Below are 16,137 nucleotides of genomic sequence, written 5' to 3' on the forward strand. Positions count from 1 at the left end.
ATAAAATAAAGCTAGTATATATATATATATATATATATATATATATATATATATATATATATATATATATATATATACAAGACTCCATCAATACACAGAAACATCCATCATCGCCCAGGTTAGTGAATACTGAATTCTTACTTCTGGCTTCATTTCTCCCCGACGTTTGTAGATGGCTTTTTCTCCAGTCAAGCCATCGATTATCTTGGCATCATCCAACTCCCCAGTAGGTTGGTGTCTCAGCCATTGCCTTTCTTTGCCCTTGGCCTAAAATGACAAAATATACATGCCCCATGAGTCCTAATTAACTGTGTAGACACACATCTACATCTTTACAGAGAAGGAAAGAACAGAACACACACAGGGCCTTTTCAATAACTGATGGTCACCTTGGCTTAACTCACTGAAACTTGAACACTTTCATAAGTGGATTGGCTTCTTCCATGTGAGATTTATTCCTACTGACAAAGACCATGTTCTTTCTGATGATTTTGTCAGTTTTTAATCATTTTCACATATGGTACTTTAACATGAATGATGAAATGTTAACATTTAAGGCACACATGAACTAGAAAAGAGAATACAAATGAACCCCAGGAGAAATGCACAGTATGAGAGATGTAATAGAGAAGCTTTTGTTATGGGTCTTCTGTCATACTGCTCTTGGAAAATTTATTAAGTAAAAAAGCAAGAAGCTATTAAAATTATCTATGAGTAACTATAGCAGGGCCATGGTACTCAGAGTTCTTCCATTAAGAAAATAATTCACAATTGGAAGTTCTCTATGACTTATCCTGAAAATGATAATAGTTGAAAACAGAGGTATGAGCTTATTTTGTGAACTGAGCTTATGTTTGTTCTATAACATTAATTGTCATATGGAATTATTTTTCTGAAGATATTTTTCAACATCGCCCAATAATTGCAAATAATATGTTGAAGTAATTTGCAACAATAACTTAATAATTTCCCATGAAAGGCAGAATAAAATGAGTCAAATAAAAGTGAGTATAATAACTCAATTAAATGTGAAATTATAACATACATAAATGGGGTGTACAAAAGTCTTATTGCAGTAAACTTTTGGGCTCAGAGTGTCCTGTTCATTGCTTCTACGGTTCTTACAATACTTAAGAACATAGTAAATAGCCTGGGCCTGCATCAAGATACATACAAGGGTCCTAGAGGCACTAGGGCTGGTCTGGTATCTGAGGGAAAATATTGGACCAGTGATGGTGAACCTTTTAGAGACCAAGTGCCCAAACTGCTACCCCCAGGCTGCATGTGAGCCCTTCACCTTACCCCAGACAAGAGAGGGAGGAAGTGTTCCCATTGGGCTGCTGGAAAGAGGGGCCAGTCATGTGAGAAATGTCCTTAGGAATGTGTGGAGAGGGGAAGGAAATGGTCCCCTCTGGCATGTGTGCTATAGGTTTGCAACATGACACCAGACCAGAGTGTGTGGCAAATCAGAATGAGTGCATTGGTTGAAGGGTGACCTTTTGGTCATCTTTCAGGTGACTCAAGGTTTCTACTGACTATATATATTTTAGCATGTTCCAATGAAAATTATTAGGATGACCACAATGAGCACTATAATTTACACAGCTCATGGAGAAATTACTTAGAGCTAAATAAATTAGTAAATACTTATTCATGGCTTTTTTTGGTGTAAAACACTGTGCTAAGTGCTGTAATGCAAAAGTTGCAAGAGGGGTTTTTTGCTCTTGCAGAGGGCCAACTGAAAACTTCTGGCAGTTGAGCCTTAGAATTCTGAGAAAGTTCAGTTGGTCCCTAATGCTTGAATAGAGCGGAAGGATCAATCAGAGCTCTATTTTGGCTTTTGGTTTGCTTTGGCCTGTGCTAATTTGAACCTAGTTAATTTCTCTGGACCTCTCCCTGACCTTTTCCATATTACTTCCCTGTTTTCCCGGGGCTCTGGGAGGCAGGGTGGCTTTTGGGTTTTTAGTGAAAAGATTTGTGGATTTAGTTTTCCCCATAGGCAAGTAGGACATCCTTGAATTCAAACTATCCCTTTAGTATACCCTCTACTTTAAAAGCAGCCAAATCTTCCCAGGCTGAGAGAGCAGGTTCTCTCTCTTTATAACCTATTCCTGTGACCCTCCTCCATCTTGAATTTCTCCCTAGCAGTTTTCAGGAACCCCAAACACCTCTCTCCTTCCAGACCATCCTTGGAACATTAATAAAACCCTTGTTACCTAATCAAACCCTCTGGAGAATCTTTGTGTTGAAGAATTAGGCAAGGGTGAAGGGAAAGGAATAATTCTCTTTATTTCTTGAGGGAAACTGGAGGCATCCATCTTGGGAGGAAGTAGTTGCCCAATGCTTCCTCCTGAATCCCTTCAGTTTCACTGACAGGGAGGAGCCTTGTGATTCCTCCTTTGAGGACTTGAGAAACTGACAAGAAAGCCCTCGAGTCAGATTCAAACCACTTCTGTCTGGTTCTATTCCTTGTGTCTGTAAAAGTAAGGGTTCAGGGGGCAGCTGGGTAGCTCAGTGGAGTGAGAGTCAGGCCTAGAGACAGGAGGTCCTAGGTTCAAACCCGGCCTCAGCCACTTCCCAGCTGTGTGACCCTGGGCAAGTCACTTGACCCCCATTGCCCACCCTTACCACTCTTCCACCTATGAGACAATACACCGAAGTACAAGGGTTTAAAAAAAACAACAAACAAACAAACAAAAAAGTAAGGGTTCAGCCTATTAACCCAATATCCTCTGTCTCTAACCTGAGTGTCTAGTCTGTGTCAGCTGCCTCTCCTGAACACCTCACCTATAGCCTTACCATCCTAATACCGCCTTGTCCATTCCTCCCTAAACTCAGCCATCCCTTTCATTCCTCTCCTATCACCTCAATCACCTTTTACCCCTCTGTCACTCAGCAAGGGAAGGAGATCACCTCCTAACTTTAGTGTACTCTCCTTTTTATCCATAACAGTGCTAGGGATACAGAAGAAAAAAAGCAAAAACAGTCCTTCCTATCAAGGATCTTATGTTCCAATGGAGGAGATGACAGAGTTCATAAGACTAATCCAAAGCAGATGGAAAGTCATCTAGAAGGGTATAGAATTAGCAACCAAGGGGACCAGAAAAGGTCTCCTGAAGGAAGTAGCCTTTGAGTTGAGGCTGAAAAGAAGCCAAGGATTCTAAGAGTCTGAGATTGGGAGGGAGAATATTCTAGGCAGGGAGAATATATTCTATTGCAAAGACATAAAGAAGAGATGAAGTAGTGTGTTTAAGGATCAGAAATGGGTTTTATGGCTGAAGGACAAGAGGATGAAAGAAGATTGGAAAGGGAGGGAGGCATAATGATTTAGAAAGAAAAGGATGCTTAAAGAGACTCATTCTATCCCCATATTCATTCTGGGCCTATTTGTTTAGCTTTAAAAGGAGGGCCATGACAATGACTGCATATGATTATTAAAACACAGGGAACAATTACATCTGGATCTTGGAAAGGTGTTTATCTTTAGCTCAATCAATTAAATACCAGCTACATTCTGGGCAATGTAATAAGTGTTATGGATACACAAACAAATAAAAGTTTCTGCTCTCAAGGAAATTTGGGGAGGGGGGCAAGGGAAGGCAATATACATATGCATAAACATATACATAGATAAGTCAATACAAAGTCTACATAAAAAAATGTACAAAGAAATAGTAGTGATTTTGTAAAGCATCAATAACTGGGGAGTGGGGATGAGGAGTGGCTTCATGTAGGAGCTGGTACTTGAGCTGAATTTGGAAGGGAACTAGGGATTCCAGGATGAGAAAGAGAGAGCAAGAGAGAGCGAGAGAGAGCAAGAGCAAAAGAGAATGAGAGAGAGAGAGAGAGACAGAGAGAGAGAGAGAGAGAGACAGAGAGAGACAGAGAGAGAAAGAGAAAAGAGAAAGAGAGAGGTCTACACAATGGCATGGAGATGGTACAATGGCATTTTATGTGCCATAAGAAGGCCATTTTGCCTGAAACATAGACCATGTGAGGAGGAACAATGTAATATCTCCCTGTAGTTGGATTGGCAGGTCCTGTCTGCTGTTGAATATACAATAATAGTTATTGTATATTCATTTTAATCTTTACAGGGGTCAAATTGTAAAAGGCTTCAATGTCAAACAAAGGAAATTATATTCCATTCTAGAGTAGGAAGTTGTCACTAACGGTTTCTGAGCTGGTGCTTTAAGAATGATCAGGTTGGCAGGTGTATGAAAGAGGACATGGAAAGGGGGGATATTTGTGCTGAGGCCAGTCTGAGGTGATGTCCAGCAGGCAGCTGGTGATACGGGGCAAAAAGACATATGGTTGGATAAATAGATTTGCAAGTCTTCTCCACAGAGAGGATAACTACTCACTCCTGGGAGCTGATTAAATTTCCAAGAGAATGTGTAGAAAGAGAAAGGGGAAGCTAGTATATAGTCATGTAAAGGTGCTGGCTCATGGATGATGAGCTAATGAACACTGAGAAGGGAAAGGGTTAAAGGAGAACCAGGAAAGTTCGATGCCATGAAATCCCAGGGAGGAAGGAGAGATGACTGTCAGTATCAAAGGCTGAAGAGAAGCCAAGAAGGATGAGGGCCAAGAAAAGGTCATCGAGTTAAATAACAATAGATGGCTGGTAACTTTAGAGAAAGCATTATCTAAATGATGCAGGTTTGATATTGCGGAGTATGTTTAAAAGGACTATTAATTGGCACAAGAGTGCAGAGGACCGTAATGTGAAACGGATTCTAGCCATTTGGAGAAACCAATGAATAAAAACATGAAGAAAAATTATTAAGTATTTACCAGGTTTCAGGCACGATGCTAACAGGTTCCAGTCATGGAAATATTCTGCTTTGGAATATTTCGGATCTTTTATTTCAAGCACAAATGATCTCTTCATTTCAACAAGCAGCGGCAATGACCCTCAGTGAAAAGGCAGCTGCCCTTATTTGACACAGTGAAAAAGCCTGAAGATTTATTCCTAGTGCGAGTGACTAGAGAGCGATAACCCAATGAACTGGAAGTGAAGAAGGAAGGAAGGAAATGAACATTTATTAAGTGCCTGCTGTGTGCCAGGCCCTGTGCTACGTGAGCCCTCTACAAATATTATCTCGTTGGATCCTCACCATGATGGACGGCAGAGGCTCCGCTATCCCTGCTTTATACTGGAGGAGGCCGAGGCAGACGGAGGTTGGAGGACTTGCCCAGGAAAAGCCCAACGCCTGATCCGAACTCGTCTTTCTGCCTCCGGGCCCAGCTCTCTACCCACCGCACCACCGAGAGGCCTCGGGAAGATGCGGGCTTCAGCATCACCCCGAACCCTTCCTGGCTTCTTGGAGCTCCGGCTTCTGCATTTATAAAATGAGGATAATGAGAGCCCTTCCTCAGAGGGTGGCTGGGATGATCCAATGAGATAATATATGTAAGGGGCGGCCGAGGGCCCTTCTTTCAGAGCGGCAATAAAGGCTGGTCAAGAAGAAGGCCGAGGGGCACAGAGGGTAAAAAATCCCCAGGATCCGGACTCAGAAGACCTGGGCTTGATGCCCACCTGGGATACTGATAACTCCTGCGTCCTTGGGCCAATCACACCCCTGCTTGGGCCTCCGTTTCCCGTCTGATTCTGCGGCCTCCCAAGTCCCTTCCACTCTCCATCCGTGTCCCCAGGACACGTACGTGGGCCTTGTGGAACTGGCCTCCCTGGAGCACAGCTGCACGGTGGGGGAGGCACGTGGCGATGGGGATGAGGGCCGAGCCGGAGGAGGGCGACCATCTGCCGGCGTGAGGAGCAGCTGGAGAGCCCGAGGCAGCGGACTTGGAGGACGAGGCACTTACTGGTAAAACAGGCAGGATGTGATTTGTCCCACTTTTTTCTTCTACTTTCTGTTTTTGTGAGCTAGTTAATGCCAACTATTTACGTCTTCAGCGGGCCACTCCTGGGGTGGTCTTCCGAGGCTTATGTGCCAAGTGAGCCCCCTACAAACATTATCTCATTTGATCCTCATAACCATCCTGGGAGGTGGGTGCTCCTATGATCTCTATTTTACAGTTGAGGAAACTGAGGCAGACGGGTTAAATGACTTGTGCAGGGTCATGCAGCTAGAAAGAGTCCAAAGCCTGATCTGAACTCAAGGCTTCTTGACACCAGGCCCAGCTCTCTATCCCCTGTACCACCAAGGGGCCTTAAGAAGACCTAAGTTTAAATTTCACCGTGCCCAGAAAGGTATTCGACTTCCTGGAGATCCAGTTTTCTTATTTATAACATAAGGAAGTTCAAATGTGAGTCCCATTTTTAAAGTTCCATAATGGTTCATATCTTAAAAAAAAAAAAACCTATACCAGGTGCACCCCTTTTCTTATTTCTCTTGCCATTATGATACAAATATTACATCTATAAATTCCAAATTATTTTTACTTTACTCATGTGGGCATAATTTTCTCAACAACGCTCTTTGTCTTTGACAGATGAGAAGCTATTTTGTTACTGTTATCAGTGAAAAAGAAAAATATGTTAACATCATACCCTCTTCTATAAATTGCAAACTATAACCCAATCTTCCTGGCAGAGTAAGTAAGCAAATTTTTGCTATACTGATTTTATTAGCTGCATTTGCACAAAAATGGATGAATAAACTAGCAGTGTAACATTTTATAATACTGAAAAAATGACTATTGTTTGCTACCCACTTTTTATAGTTGATGGTATTATTGAATAAAATTTGAAAATTCAAAACAACTTTTGGAGTCTCTTAAAGTATCTAACATTTCAAGGGAAACTGGCAGGATTTTCGGTCACATACAGTGGCTAAGAACCACAACACATGACTAACTTTGGCTTTTCCTGAATGTTCTTGGAAATCTTGTTACTTTCCTTATAAAATTAGTCATGAAGATGGATTTAGGCAGTCATAGGCAGCCATCCCTGGGAGGGCCATTTGAGATCACCCAGCTCGAGCCCCTCATTTTGAAGCCCAGATAAAGCAGCTGACCTAAAGTTAGAGCGCCCAGAGGAGAAGCCGGGGCTCTTCTCTTCTAGTCCATACGAGGTGGCCGAGTCCCGGAAGCTGACGCCTGTCCCACCCTCCAAAGCAGGCCGAGCTGGGACACTCAGCTCTGGCCTCCCGGGCCACCTGCCTCCTCATCCTGACCTGCTGCCCTCCTCTCCTCCCCTGCACTCACCTCTAAGAACTACTGAGGTTTCCTTTTGGCCATTCTGGAGTTCTATTACAAACGAAGGACACGATTCCATTCACTGTTCCTGGAAATTCCAGGCCAAACCCCCCCTCCCTGGCCGCCAGTCCTCTAGTGCTGCCCCCTACGGAAATGGAAGAGACTGGAGGACAGTCTCTCCGCTTCTCTACCTGTATGTCAAGCTCTCAGGTCAGCCTGGCACACGGTAAATGCTAAATGAATGCTTTTTCTTTCATCATTCAGAAACAAGAGAATGCCATTTTTAAACAGAGCCTTGCACAGAGTGAACAGTTAATAAAAAGCTTTCTGAATTAAAATGAGAAGGACTCCTGCATTAAGGATTTTGAGAACAGTAATGAGAAAGGGTGACCTGGAATATCACACTGTGGGCCATATTTTAATTCCCTTCTCCTAATTGCAGACTTTCTGAAAAAGGATATTTTTTCCTTTTACATATAAAATAGGAACTCTGTTACAAATCTTAAAAGAATCAATAAGAACACTAACTCTAAAATAATATTGTACCATCCAAGTGAATGAATTCAATTAAGCAAATATTTGTTATGAATTTACTACTTTTTGGTCTCTCTTTCTTCTCCCTCCAATCTGTTCTTCGTGTTTATTTATGTACATGTCGTTTTTCTGTTAAACATTCTTCAATAATTTTTTCTTAGATACCAAAAGTTAAAACTCCTTCTTCTGGCATTCAATCATCTCATTAACCTGGCACCATTTTTCTCTGTGATCCCTGTCTCATGGCATACTCTTCTCACTAGACAAACTAGAATATCTGCTAGTGCATTTCATGTTTTGTGGTCCTTCTGTCTTTCTTGTCTTTGTATTTTTTTTTAATAGATTGAATGGCCTCCCTTTTCCTCTTTGCCTTTTGAAATACTGCCCATGCTTTAAGGTACTGTTCAAAACTACCTGCTCCAGGAAGCCTTCCCTGATCTTCTAGCTGAAATGATCTTTTCCCCCCTTTTGCTTCACATCACAGTTGGTTCTATATACCTACTAGATGGAGAGTTTGTCTTATTTAATTATTTTTTTTTGTCCTAGGACTAAGAATGATGCCCTGCATACAGTCAATCGAAGGAAAGGAAGCATTACTTTGGGGCTGAATAATTAGAAAAAGTTTCCTCCGGGAGGCAAACTTGGAGCTGGACTCTGGAGAATGTCAGGATTTGGACTCCTTGAGGTGGCACGATTTTGTACAACAAACACTCCACTCCGTTCTATGGAAGTCACAAGCTTTCTGGGTCTGCAGACACAGGGTAGGTCCTGCTCCTGTGTCCCCAAGGCGGGGGGACGGGGCTGGGCTCTTAGACTCCCCCAGGGGGAGATCTACAGCCTGTGCCAGGCTAGAGACACTCTCAGTATAGTCTCCTTGACTAGACCTACTTTCTGTGGGCCAAACTAGCTGACCAGGTCAGTGCCAAGATGCTTGGTGATAAATTTTGGTGATGGCTATGAGAATCCACGCAACAGAAAGAGATGCAGAATGTGCCCCGCTTGTACGTTATTCTCCCCCTTTCGGCCACTCTATAACAAGAATGGGGTCATGAAGAGCCAGACAACTGAAATGACCAAACAGCATCAACACTAGGAATAGCACACATTTCAGACTATATAAACACGAACAACTTTTTACGTTGCCTCTTTCCCAGAATCCTGGCTGCCTGAGCCTCCCTATTTGGGATAGTAGAGGAGGAAAGCCATCTGCGAATGGGGCCCCCCAGCCCCCCTATAAAACACCGAGGCCACCTCCTGAGCACGGACCTCAAAGTCCACACACCAAATCTTGGGAACAGCCTGCCAGGAGACCCTCCTGGACTCACACCTCCCTGGTTCCATGAGGACGACCTTGGCTGTGGCCTTTCCTTTTCCTGGTCCCGGTGAGGACCAGAGGGAGAAGACTGGCTGCCCCTTGTGATCCCTGCCTCCTATTCTTCTGGGTTTGTCTACTTAAACCTCCTTCACACATGCTAAATAAAAAGATCTATGGCTTTTGACTGCAACTAGCTTATTTGATGTTTTTATGAAGCCCTTTCAGGCCTAGCAAAGGACTCTCAAGTTTGTTATAAATGAAATTAAAGACAAAGAAAAGTTTTAGACTTATGAACGGATGGAACACAGAGTGTCCTTGGAGAGACAAATAATGGAATTTGTGGAATTGGTTTTATCATGCATCCAACAGCAATAAGAAACCTCATTTCATGGGACATTTGGCCTTCTCATATTGCAGTATTCAAATAAATATTTGCAAAAAGACCACCATGAAAATAATTGCAGCTTATGTTTCAACATCTGTTTCAGAGGATGAAAAAGCATAGAAATTCTATGGAGAGCTCAATTAGACCCTCTAAATGGAATCAACATATACTGTGATAAGTAGTAATTTCAATGAAATGTTGAACAAAGCTAAGAATGGTGAAAATATATTGGAAGATATATTGGAAATATATGAAAATATATTGGAAGAGAGACCATGTGCTTATAGAATATACAGAGACTTCATGATCTTACTTCATGAATATTTTCTCTTAAAATAATTTAATTTTTTCAAAATAAAGATCTTTCCTCTTTTTTCCCCTTCCCTTCCTTTGAAAAACAACAGCAGCCCCCAAATGCTATGATAAATATGCATAATCAAGCAACATAAATTCCCACATTGCCCAAATCTAAAAATCTAAAAAAATACATACTTCATTCTGCACTCAAAGTCCATTGCCTCTCTGTCAAGAGATAGGTAGTATGCTTCACCATTTGTCTTCTAAGGCTGTGGTTTTTCAATGCGTTGATCAAATTTCTTATGTCTTTCAAAGTTGCTTGTCTTTACAACATTGTTGTTATTACATAAACTGTTCTCTTGGTTTTGCTCACCTCGTTTTGCACAATAAATATAATAATAATAAATAATAAAGATCATGAAGAAATGACTGCTTTATTTTCATTTTTTTGGTATAGTAGTATTATATTATATTCATATACCATAATTTGTTCAGCAGTTCTCCAGTTGTTCCCTTCCCCTTCCCTCCCCTGCTTAGTTTCCATTTCTTTCTTTACTACCACAAAAATTGCTGCTCTAAATATTTTTGTACATATGGCCATTTTTTTCCTTTCTTTGGTTTCTATGGGAGATAGACCTAACAGTATTATTGTTGGGTCAAAAGGTATACACAGTTTTGTGGCTTTTGGGGCATAGCTCCAAAGACACTTTCCAGAAAGGCTGGAAAATTCATAGTTCCACCAAAAGTACATTAATTTGCCTGCTTTCCAGTAGTTCCTCTAAGATATGACATTTTATTATTGTTTTTATTTATTATTTTTGCCAATCTGATGGATGATTTTTTCTAATTAGTGACTTGGAACTTTTTTGTACTGTTATTGATAATTTGGATTTCTTCTTTTAGAAATTGCCTATTTACATTCTTTGACCATTTACCAATTGGAGAATGGCTCTTTTTAAAAATTTGAACTATATGTCCTATATTAACATATTCTATACATGAGACCTTTATCAGAAAAGCTCACTATAAACATTTTTCCTAGTTACTTGTTCCCATTCTAATTTTAGCTGCATTAGTCTTGTCTATGTAAAACCTTTAAAATTTTGCATAATCAAAATGATCTATTTTATTTTTTGTGATCCTCTCTATCCCTTGCTTGTGCACGAAAAATATTTTCTTCATGAAAACAACTGGGAAGTCCTGGACGTAGTCACCACCCCAAAACATTATAATATATGAAATTTATCATATTTGAATAGGCAGGAAATGCCTGGTCATTGATGTGGGAGTAATTCTCTGAATCATTTTAGAGCAAAGATAAAAGTTAATACAAAAGAGCAAGAAAGAATAAAAATTAGAAAAAAGATATGGCATACATAAAGCAACTCTAACCTGATCTATTAAAATAAGTTACTGATATGGAAAAAAGGGAAATGGATGGAGGAAAGAGCACTGAAAAGGATAACAATTTCATACAATTTAATTTAAAAAGTCAACTACCATAATGAGCAAATTAAAAGAACCTAAAAACCACCATAGTTAGCAAACACTTGATCTCTATGTCAAGAATACTTATGGTAGTCAACAGAAATGAATATAAATTAAATACTAATTAGAATTCAAATATAAATTTGTTAGTATAATCTTATGGAGAAGAATAGTTGAAGATCATGAATGGTATTATTTCATAAAATAGAGAAAGCTTTGCAAAAGTCTCAACTAAACAAATTCATTCCAAGGCCACTGAAGGATAAAACTAGAAAGAAAGCAACCATTGGATGAAAAATGCAAAACATTTATAAAGATTTTTGTAACAAATTCCTTTTTCACAATCAAGGACAATGGGGTGGGGGAAAATTATTGCACTGTAATTATTGCCTTCCAAAAAATTGGCTTAGAGAATATCAGTAACTACTGATCATTATAATTATTTTTTCACCAATATAAAATTTTTGTGGGGATTTGCTACATGTGTATTAAGGATATTTTTTTGATGAGGGTATTAGAAAGTAACAAGTAGCCTTCTGCAAGTGATATTCCATAGCAAATGACATCTTTATGATCATATGATTGAATGATTTAGAGAATGCAAGGTTTTATAGTACTTTTGTTTGCTAATTATATAAAAGCATTTTCTTTGGTAGAACAAAGTGGTACTTTGAAGGTTTTCCTTTCACAAGACATCTTACATGCACATATAAAAATTATACAAGATTTCAGTAAAGATATAACTTTGTTCCATGACTATGTGATTATTATAATGAAGAATAAAATAGGAATGAATTCTTGCCACAGCTGTTTGCCACTTGTCATGAATAATGGTTCCTTTTAAATAGACAGGTCCTCAAAATGTTTTTTATGGATGGTATTGTTCCGATTGCATCAGGTCATGGAACAATGTGGAAAATCCTAAAGGAGATCCATAATCATTCTAAAGAGTTGAACCTAACTGAACACATAGGAAAAATGAGTTGGGTGAAAATTACTTATTAACTAGTCTACAGTATAGAATGGGATAAACAGCCTATCAAGCTCAATATGTAAGTTGCTGACTTTTACTGCAAATGGAGTATAGGAAAAGGAGGGCAAGCTGGATGTCTCCTAGGAAACTGCGAATGATTAGTAATGGGCTTTGGTGGAATACGACGGTTTCTGAAGAAGTAAAGGGTAAGACAATGAAGAAGCAGGTTGTTATTTCAGAAGAAACAATGTAAAGGATGTTCTCAAATAACCACTGACCAAAAAGAAATAAGAACCGCTTGCATGATAACTGATAGCCACCTGCTGTGAACAGAACTCAAGGAAGCCTGCTGAAGTGCTTTGTGACCCTTCCTGAAGACCTCAATGGTGAACCACTCAGGGGAAGACCAGGACACAGGCTGTTTGGGATGGGAAGATATGAATGAATTGTAATCTACGTTGTTGGAGGGAGCAACAGTGTGGAAGAGAAATGAGACTCGCTGAGCAAGCTTGAAAAGTGCTCATTTTTGCAACAATGTAAAGTCTCATTTTCTTCATCTGTAACAAAGAGAGGGTAATAACTGTAGGAGAGTCTACTTCATGGGGCTGTTGTACGGGGGTTCAAATGAGATCACGTATGTGGAGTCTTCTGCAAACTTCAAAGGGGTACATGTCAGATATTATTACTGTTATTATTAGATTTTTCACATCTGCAGTGGAGAATATTCCTTAATCTGCCCAGGCTTTCCCATGACACCCACTGAAGACCAGCCTGTGGGCCATCTGGAGAACCTGCCCAGACCATGTGTATCCACTGTGAAAGCCACCATTAGATAAAAGTGTATTCCAGAATCAGAAAATCTATTCTCTACTCAGCTATCAAACCTTGGGTAAACTGTAGTCACCCTTCCATAAATGGGTTACCATTATGATTATTTTATGGCACTTGTTCCAATTTCACACATCATAAAGTCCTGTAATCCTCTTGGGGGGAGGGAATGGCCTTTTTTATGTGTCTAATAGGTGCAGCTCTCTGAAATGTTAGTAAATTGTTTCTCCTTGGTTTATAAAAAGCAAGGCAAAAAAATCTACTGAAAGTGCTAAAAAATTCTCCTACTGAATAAATATTTCTTACCAGCATAGTCACTCCATAAGCTGGTAAGTAGAGTAATTCACTATCAAATGAAGAAAATGGGATCAAGTGTGGGAAAAAGTGTACTTTTGTTAAGTGTCTTGGGATTCAGCTCATAGTACAAGGCAGCTTTCTTTAAACTTGTTTGCTATTCTGATTAGGCATTCATGGAAAGGGCTTGAGCTCACAATGTTAGAGGGAAACCAATTTAAGAATTCTTGCTCTTCAGAACCTTTCAACAAATGAGGACACAATATCACATGACTTGAGTAAAACCCTTTAATTTCATTTTCAGAGTTTTGTTGATCCTTAAAGCTTCTAAACAGCTTTTCTAAACCCTGAGCAATTTAAACTCTTCGAGGGCCCAGGATGTTGCCATATGGCAGAAACTTCCTGTCCTTGAGGGTAAAGTACTAGAATTTTTAAAGACAACTTTTAGGGTCAATCAGAGGGGGAAGTCCTCTTGGTCTTAGAGTTAAAAATGACCTCAAATTTATCAGCTAAATAGCTATTAATGTTCAATTAAGGGACAAGAACATTTGAATAGTCTTCTCCTGATTCCCCAAATATCTGTGACACTCCATGAAAGCTAGGGTTTCCATCAATTGTGAATATGTTCACATAGAAAAAATACTGGAAAAGTATGCGCTAAATTAAAAAAATTAGATTCTCACCTTTTCAGTTCTATTTCATTTCATGTATTTTAATTTTAAAAATATGGTTAGGGGCCTCAAAAGCTAGAAGAGAATACTGATTAGAGTTTGGAATAAATTTTAGTTCTTATATCAACAATATGAATTTAGATGGTAAATCTGTTTTTAAAAAAAAATATGAAAGGAAATAGATAAAAAAAGCAAACTACCTGGACAAATGAAGTAAACTTCTCTCTCACAAAAACTAGAACTCAAATATGAAAGATAAATTTCTAAAAATCACATAAATTATTATGATTTCCAATGTTTTTTTAAAAATTATTATTTTCAAATTTTCAGAATGCTACTTTGTACTTTTAAGATTTGAAGTGAATATTTCTGAAGTATACTCTCCTGGTGGCATATCATCACTTAACAAGAGAATAAGGATGATTTTAAGGATTATGTTTGTATAAGTGCCTTTTTAGCTTAATGATAGCTTCTAATCTCTTGGGCTATTATTCTATCACAAGTAGCCTTTGGAAAACATTAGAATGGATAAATACAAAAATGGGGAGAGGTTTCTGAAATTCTTTAATGGTCTATCTTAAAATAAACTTTGCAAGATAAAATAATTGGTTTTTATATCATGTACCACATAAAAGCTATTTTCATAGTCTGTGCCTTTGGTTAGTTGGTCCAGTTATACATTTGCCAGGAAGAGAGACCTTTCTCAGGAAACAGAGGCACATTCAACCATTTTCCTTGATATTAAAACCAATCCTCCCTAGGGACATGTAACAAGATATGCTTCCTTAACTTGGACGCGGGGCTCTGCCTTATTAAAATTCCATATATGTTTAAATCCGAGAATTTCAACTAAAAATGTACGTGTAAGAACCAGCTTATAAATATTCTTCCAAGAATTGTATCAAGCCTTCAGAAAATGCTGTAGTATTGGTTTAATACAAGAAAGGGTTTTTTCTAGGTTATAAAAGAATCTTTTAGAATCAAAGGAAATGGAAAAAATATAAGGGGAGGGCAGGAAACTGGGAACAAACCATGATAATTAAGACTCTTTAATAGAAAATCATGTGCTTGTTCTGTATGTTCATTGTAAAATATGCTCTATATGTTCAAAAGAGGTAAAAATCATCTCGCAAGACAAAGCTTCCCTAAATCAGATAGATTTTTGTCATCAGTCTCTTGTCTAGTCTTCTGTATGTGAACACTAAACTAAATTTACAGTTGTGTGCTCTTAGTCATCTCTTCCTTTATGTGCTTGTTACCAATAACACACACGGTGTTTGAGGAAAATCTGGGCTGGAAAGGAGGCTTGGTTAAAGAGGAAACAATTCCTTGCGGATTACAAGCCAGTGAAGACTGTCCTAGTTCCTTGATTTGGCACTTGTAAGTAAGTAAGAAAGCTTGGTTGGGCGGCATCTCTTCACTGACCTTCCAGGGACAGGGTTTCTTTCTCCTTCTAGACTTCAGCTGCCCCCCAATATCCCTGGATATTCAAGGAGGCCTTGCCAAGCCCCAAATAAAACACCATCAATTTTAAACTTTCATTTTTGGGGATTTGTCCTGTGATTTTGTTGGTATAGGTAGTTCCTAATGAGTAAAAACTCTTTGCCAGTGCAGACTGGTTCCCTATTCTGCTGCTGCTGGTTTTAGAGAATTGCCTGCAAGACTGAGAAATAAGGTCTTATACAGCTGGAATTTGAACTCGGGTCTTCTTGACTTTAGTCTGACTCTAGCCATTATATCACACTGCCTCTATAATTTCCTAATTACCCGTTTCTCCCCTGCCTCTTAATTTTCAGTTTACTCTATCAGTTTCCAATAAAGAAAGCCACCTCCATCCAGAGCATGAAGCCTACCCAAGGAATCTGTTATGATATGTGAGACCAGTTCCTCAGGGCCAGGGCGTTTCATCATCAGCAGGATTTTGTGCTCCAGGGAGTCTTTCGAAGATAGTAAACTGCTCCTTCCACAGTTCTCACATGGGCAGTTCCCTCTAACTACATTCATTTTTGATACAGCCACCCACAAGAAACGGTCATCATCTGATTGGTGAACACTGAAAAGTGGAAAGAAAACTTGAGATTGTGCAGAGCTTTGGAAACTAGGCCAGGCATTCTCTTTGCGGACGAGGGCAAACCGTCCCAATCCAAACCCAACAAGTGAGCACCCATAAGCACTCTTGTTGGCTGTGGCC

The 16,137-nt window shown here is 39.4% G+C and overlaps 1 protein-coding gene across 1 annotated transcript in view; it reads right to left on the bottom strand.

Moving 5' to 3' along the window:
* VWA8 (von Willebrand factor A domain containing 8) overlaps positions 1-16,137 on the bottom strand; it is a 519,173-nt gene that overhangs the window by 15,048 nt on the left and 487,988 nt on the right. The window contains exon 41 of the mRNA XM_044669384.1: positions 142-267. Within this exon, the coding sequence (XP_044525319.1) occupies positions 142-267 (126 nt within the window). The remainder of the gene's footprint in view (positions 1-141; positions 268-16,137) is intronic.

Source organism: Gracilinanus agilis, chromosome 3, assembly GCF_016433145.1.
Source record: "Gracilinanus agilis isolate LMUSP501 chromosome 3, AgileGrace, whole genome shotgun sequence".
Classification (NCBI taxonomy): Eukaryota; Metazoa; Chordata; class Mammalia; order Didelphimorphia; family Didelphidae; genus Gracilinanus; species Gracilinanus agilis.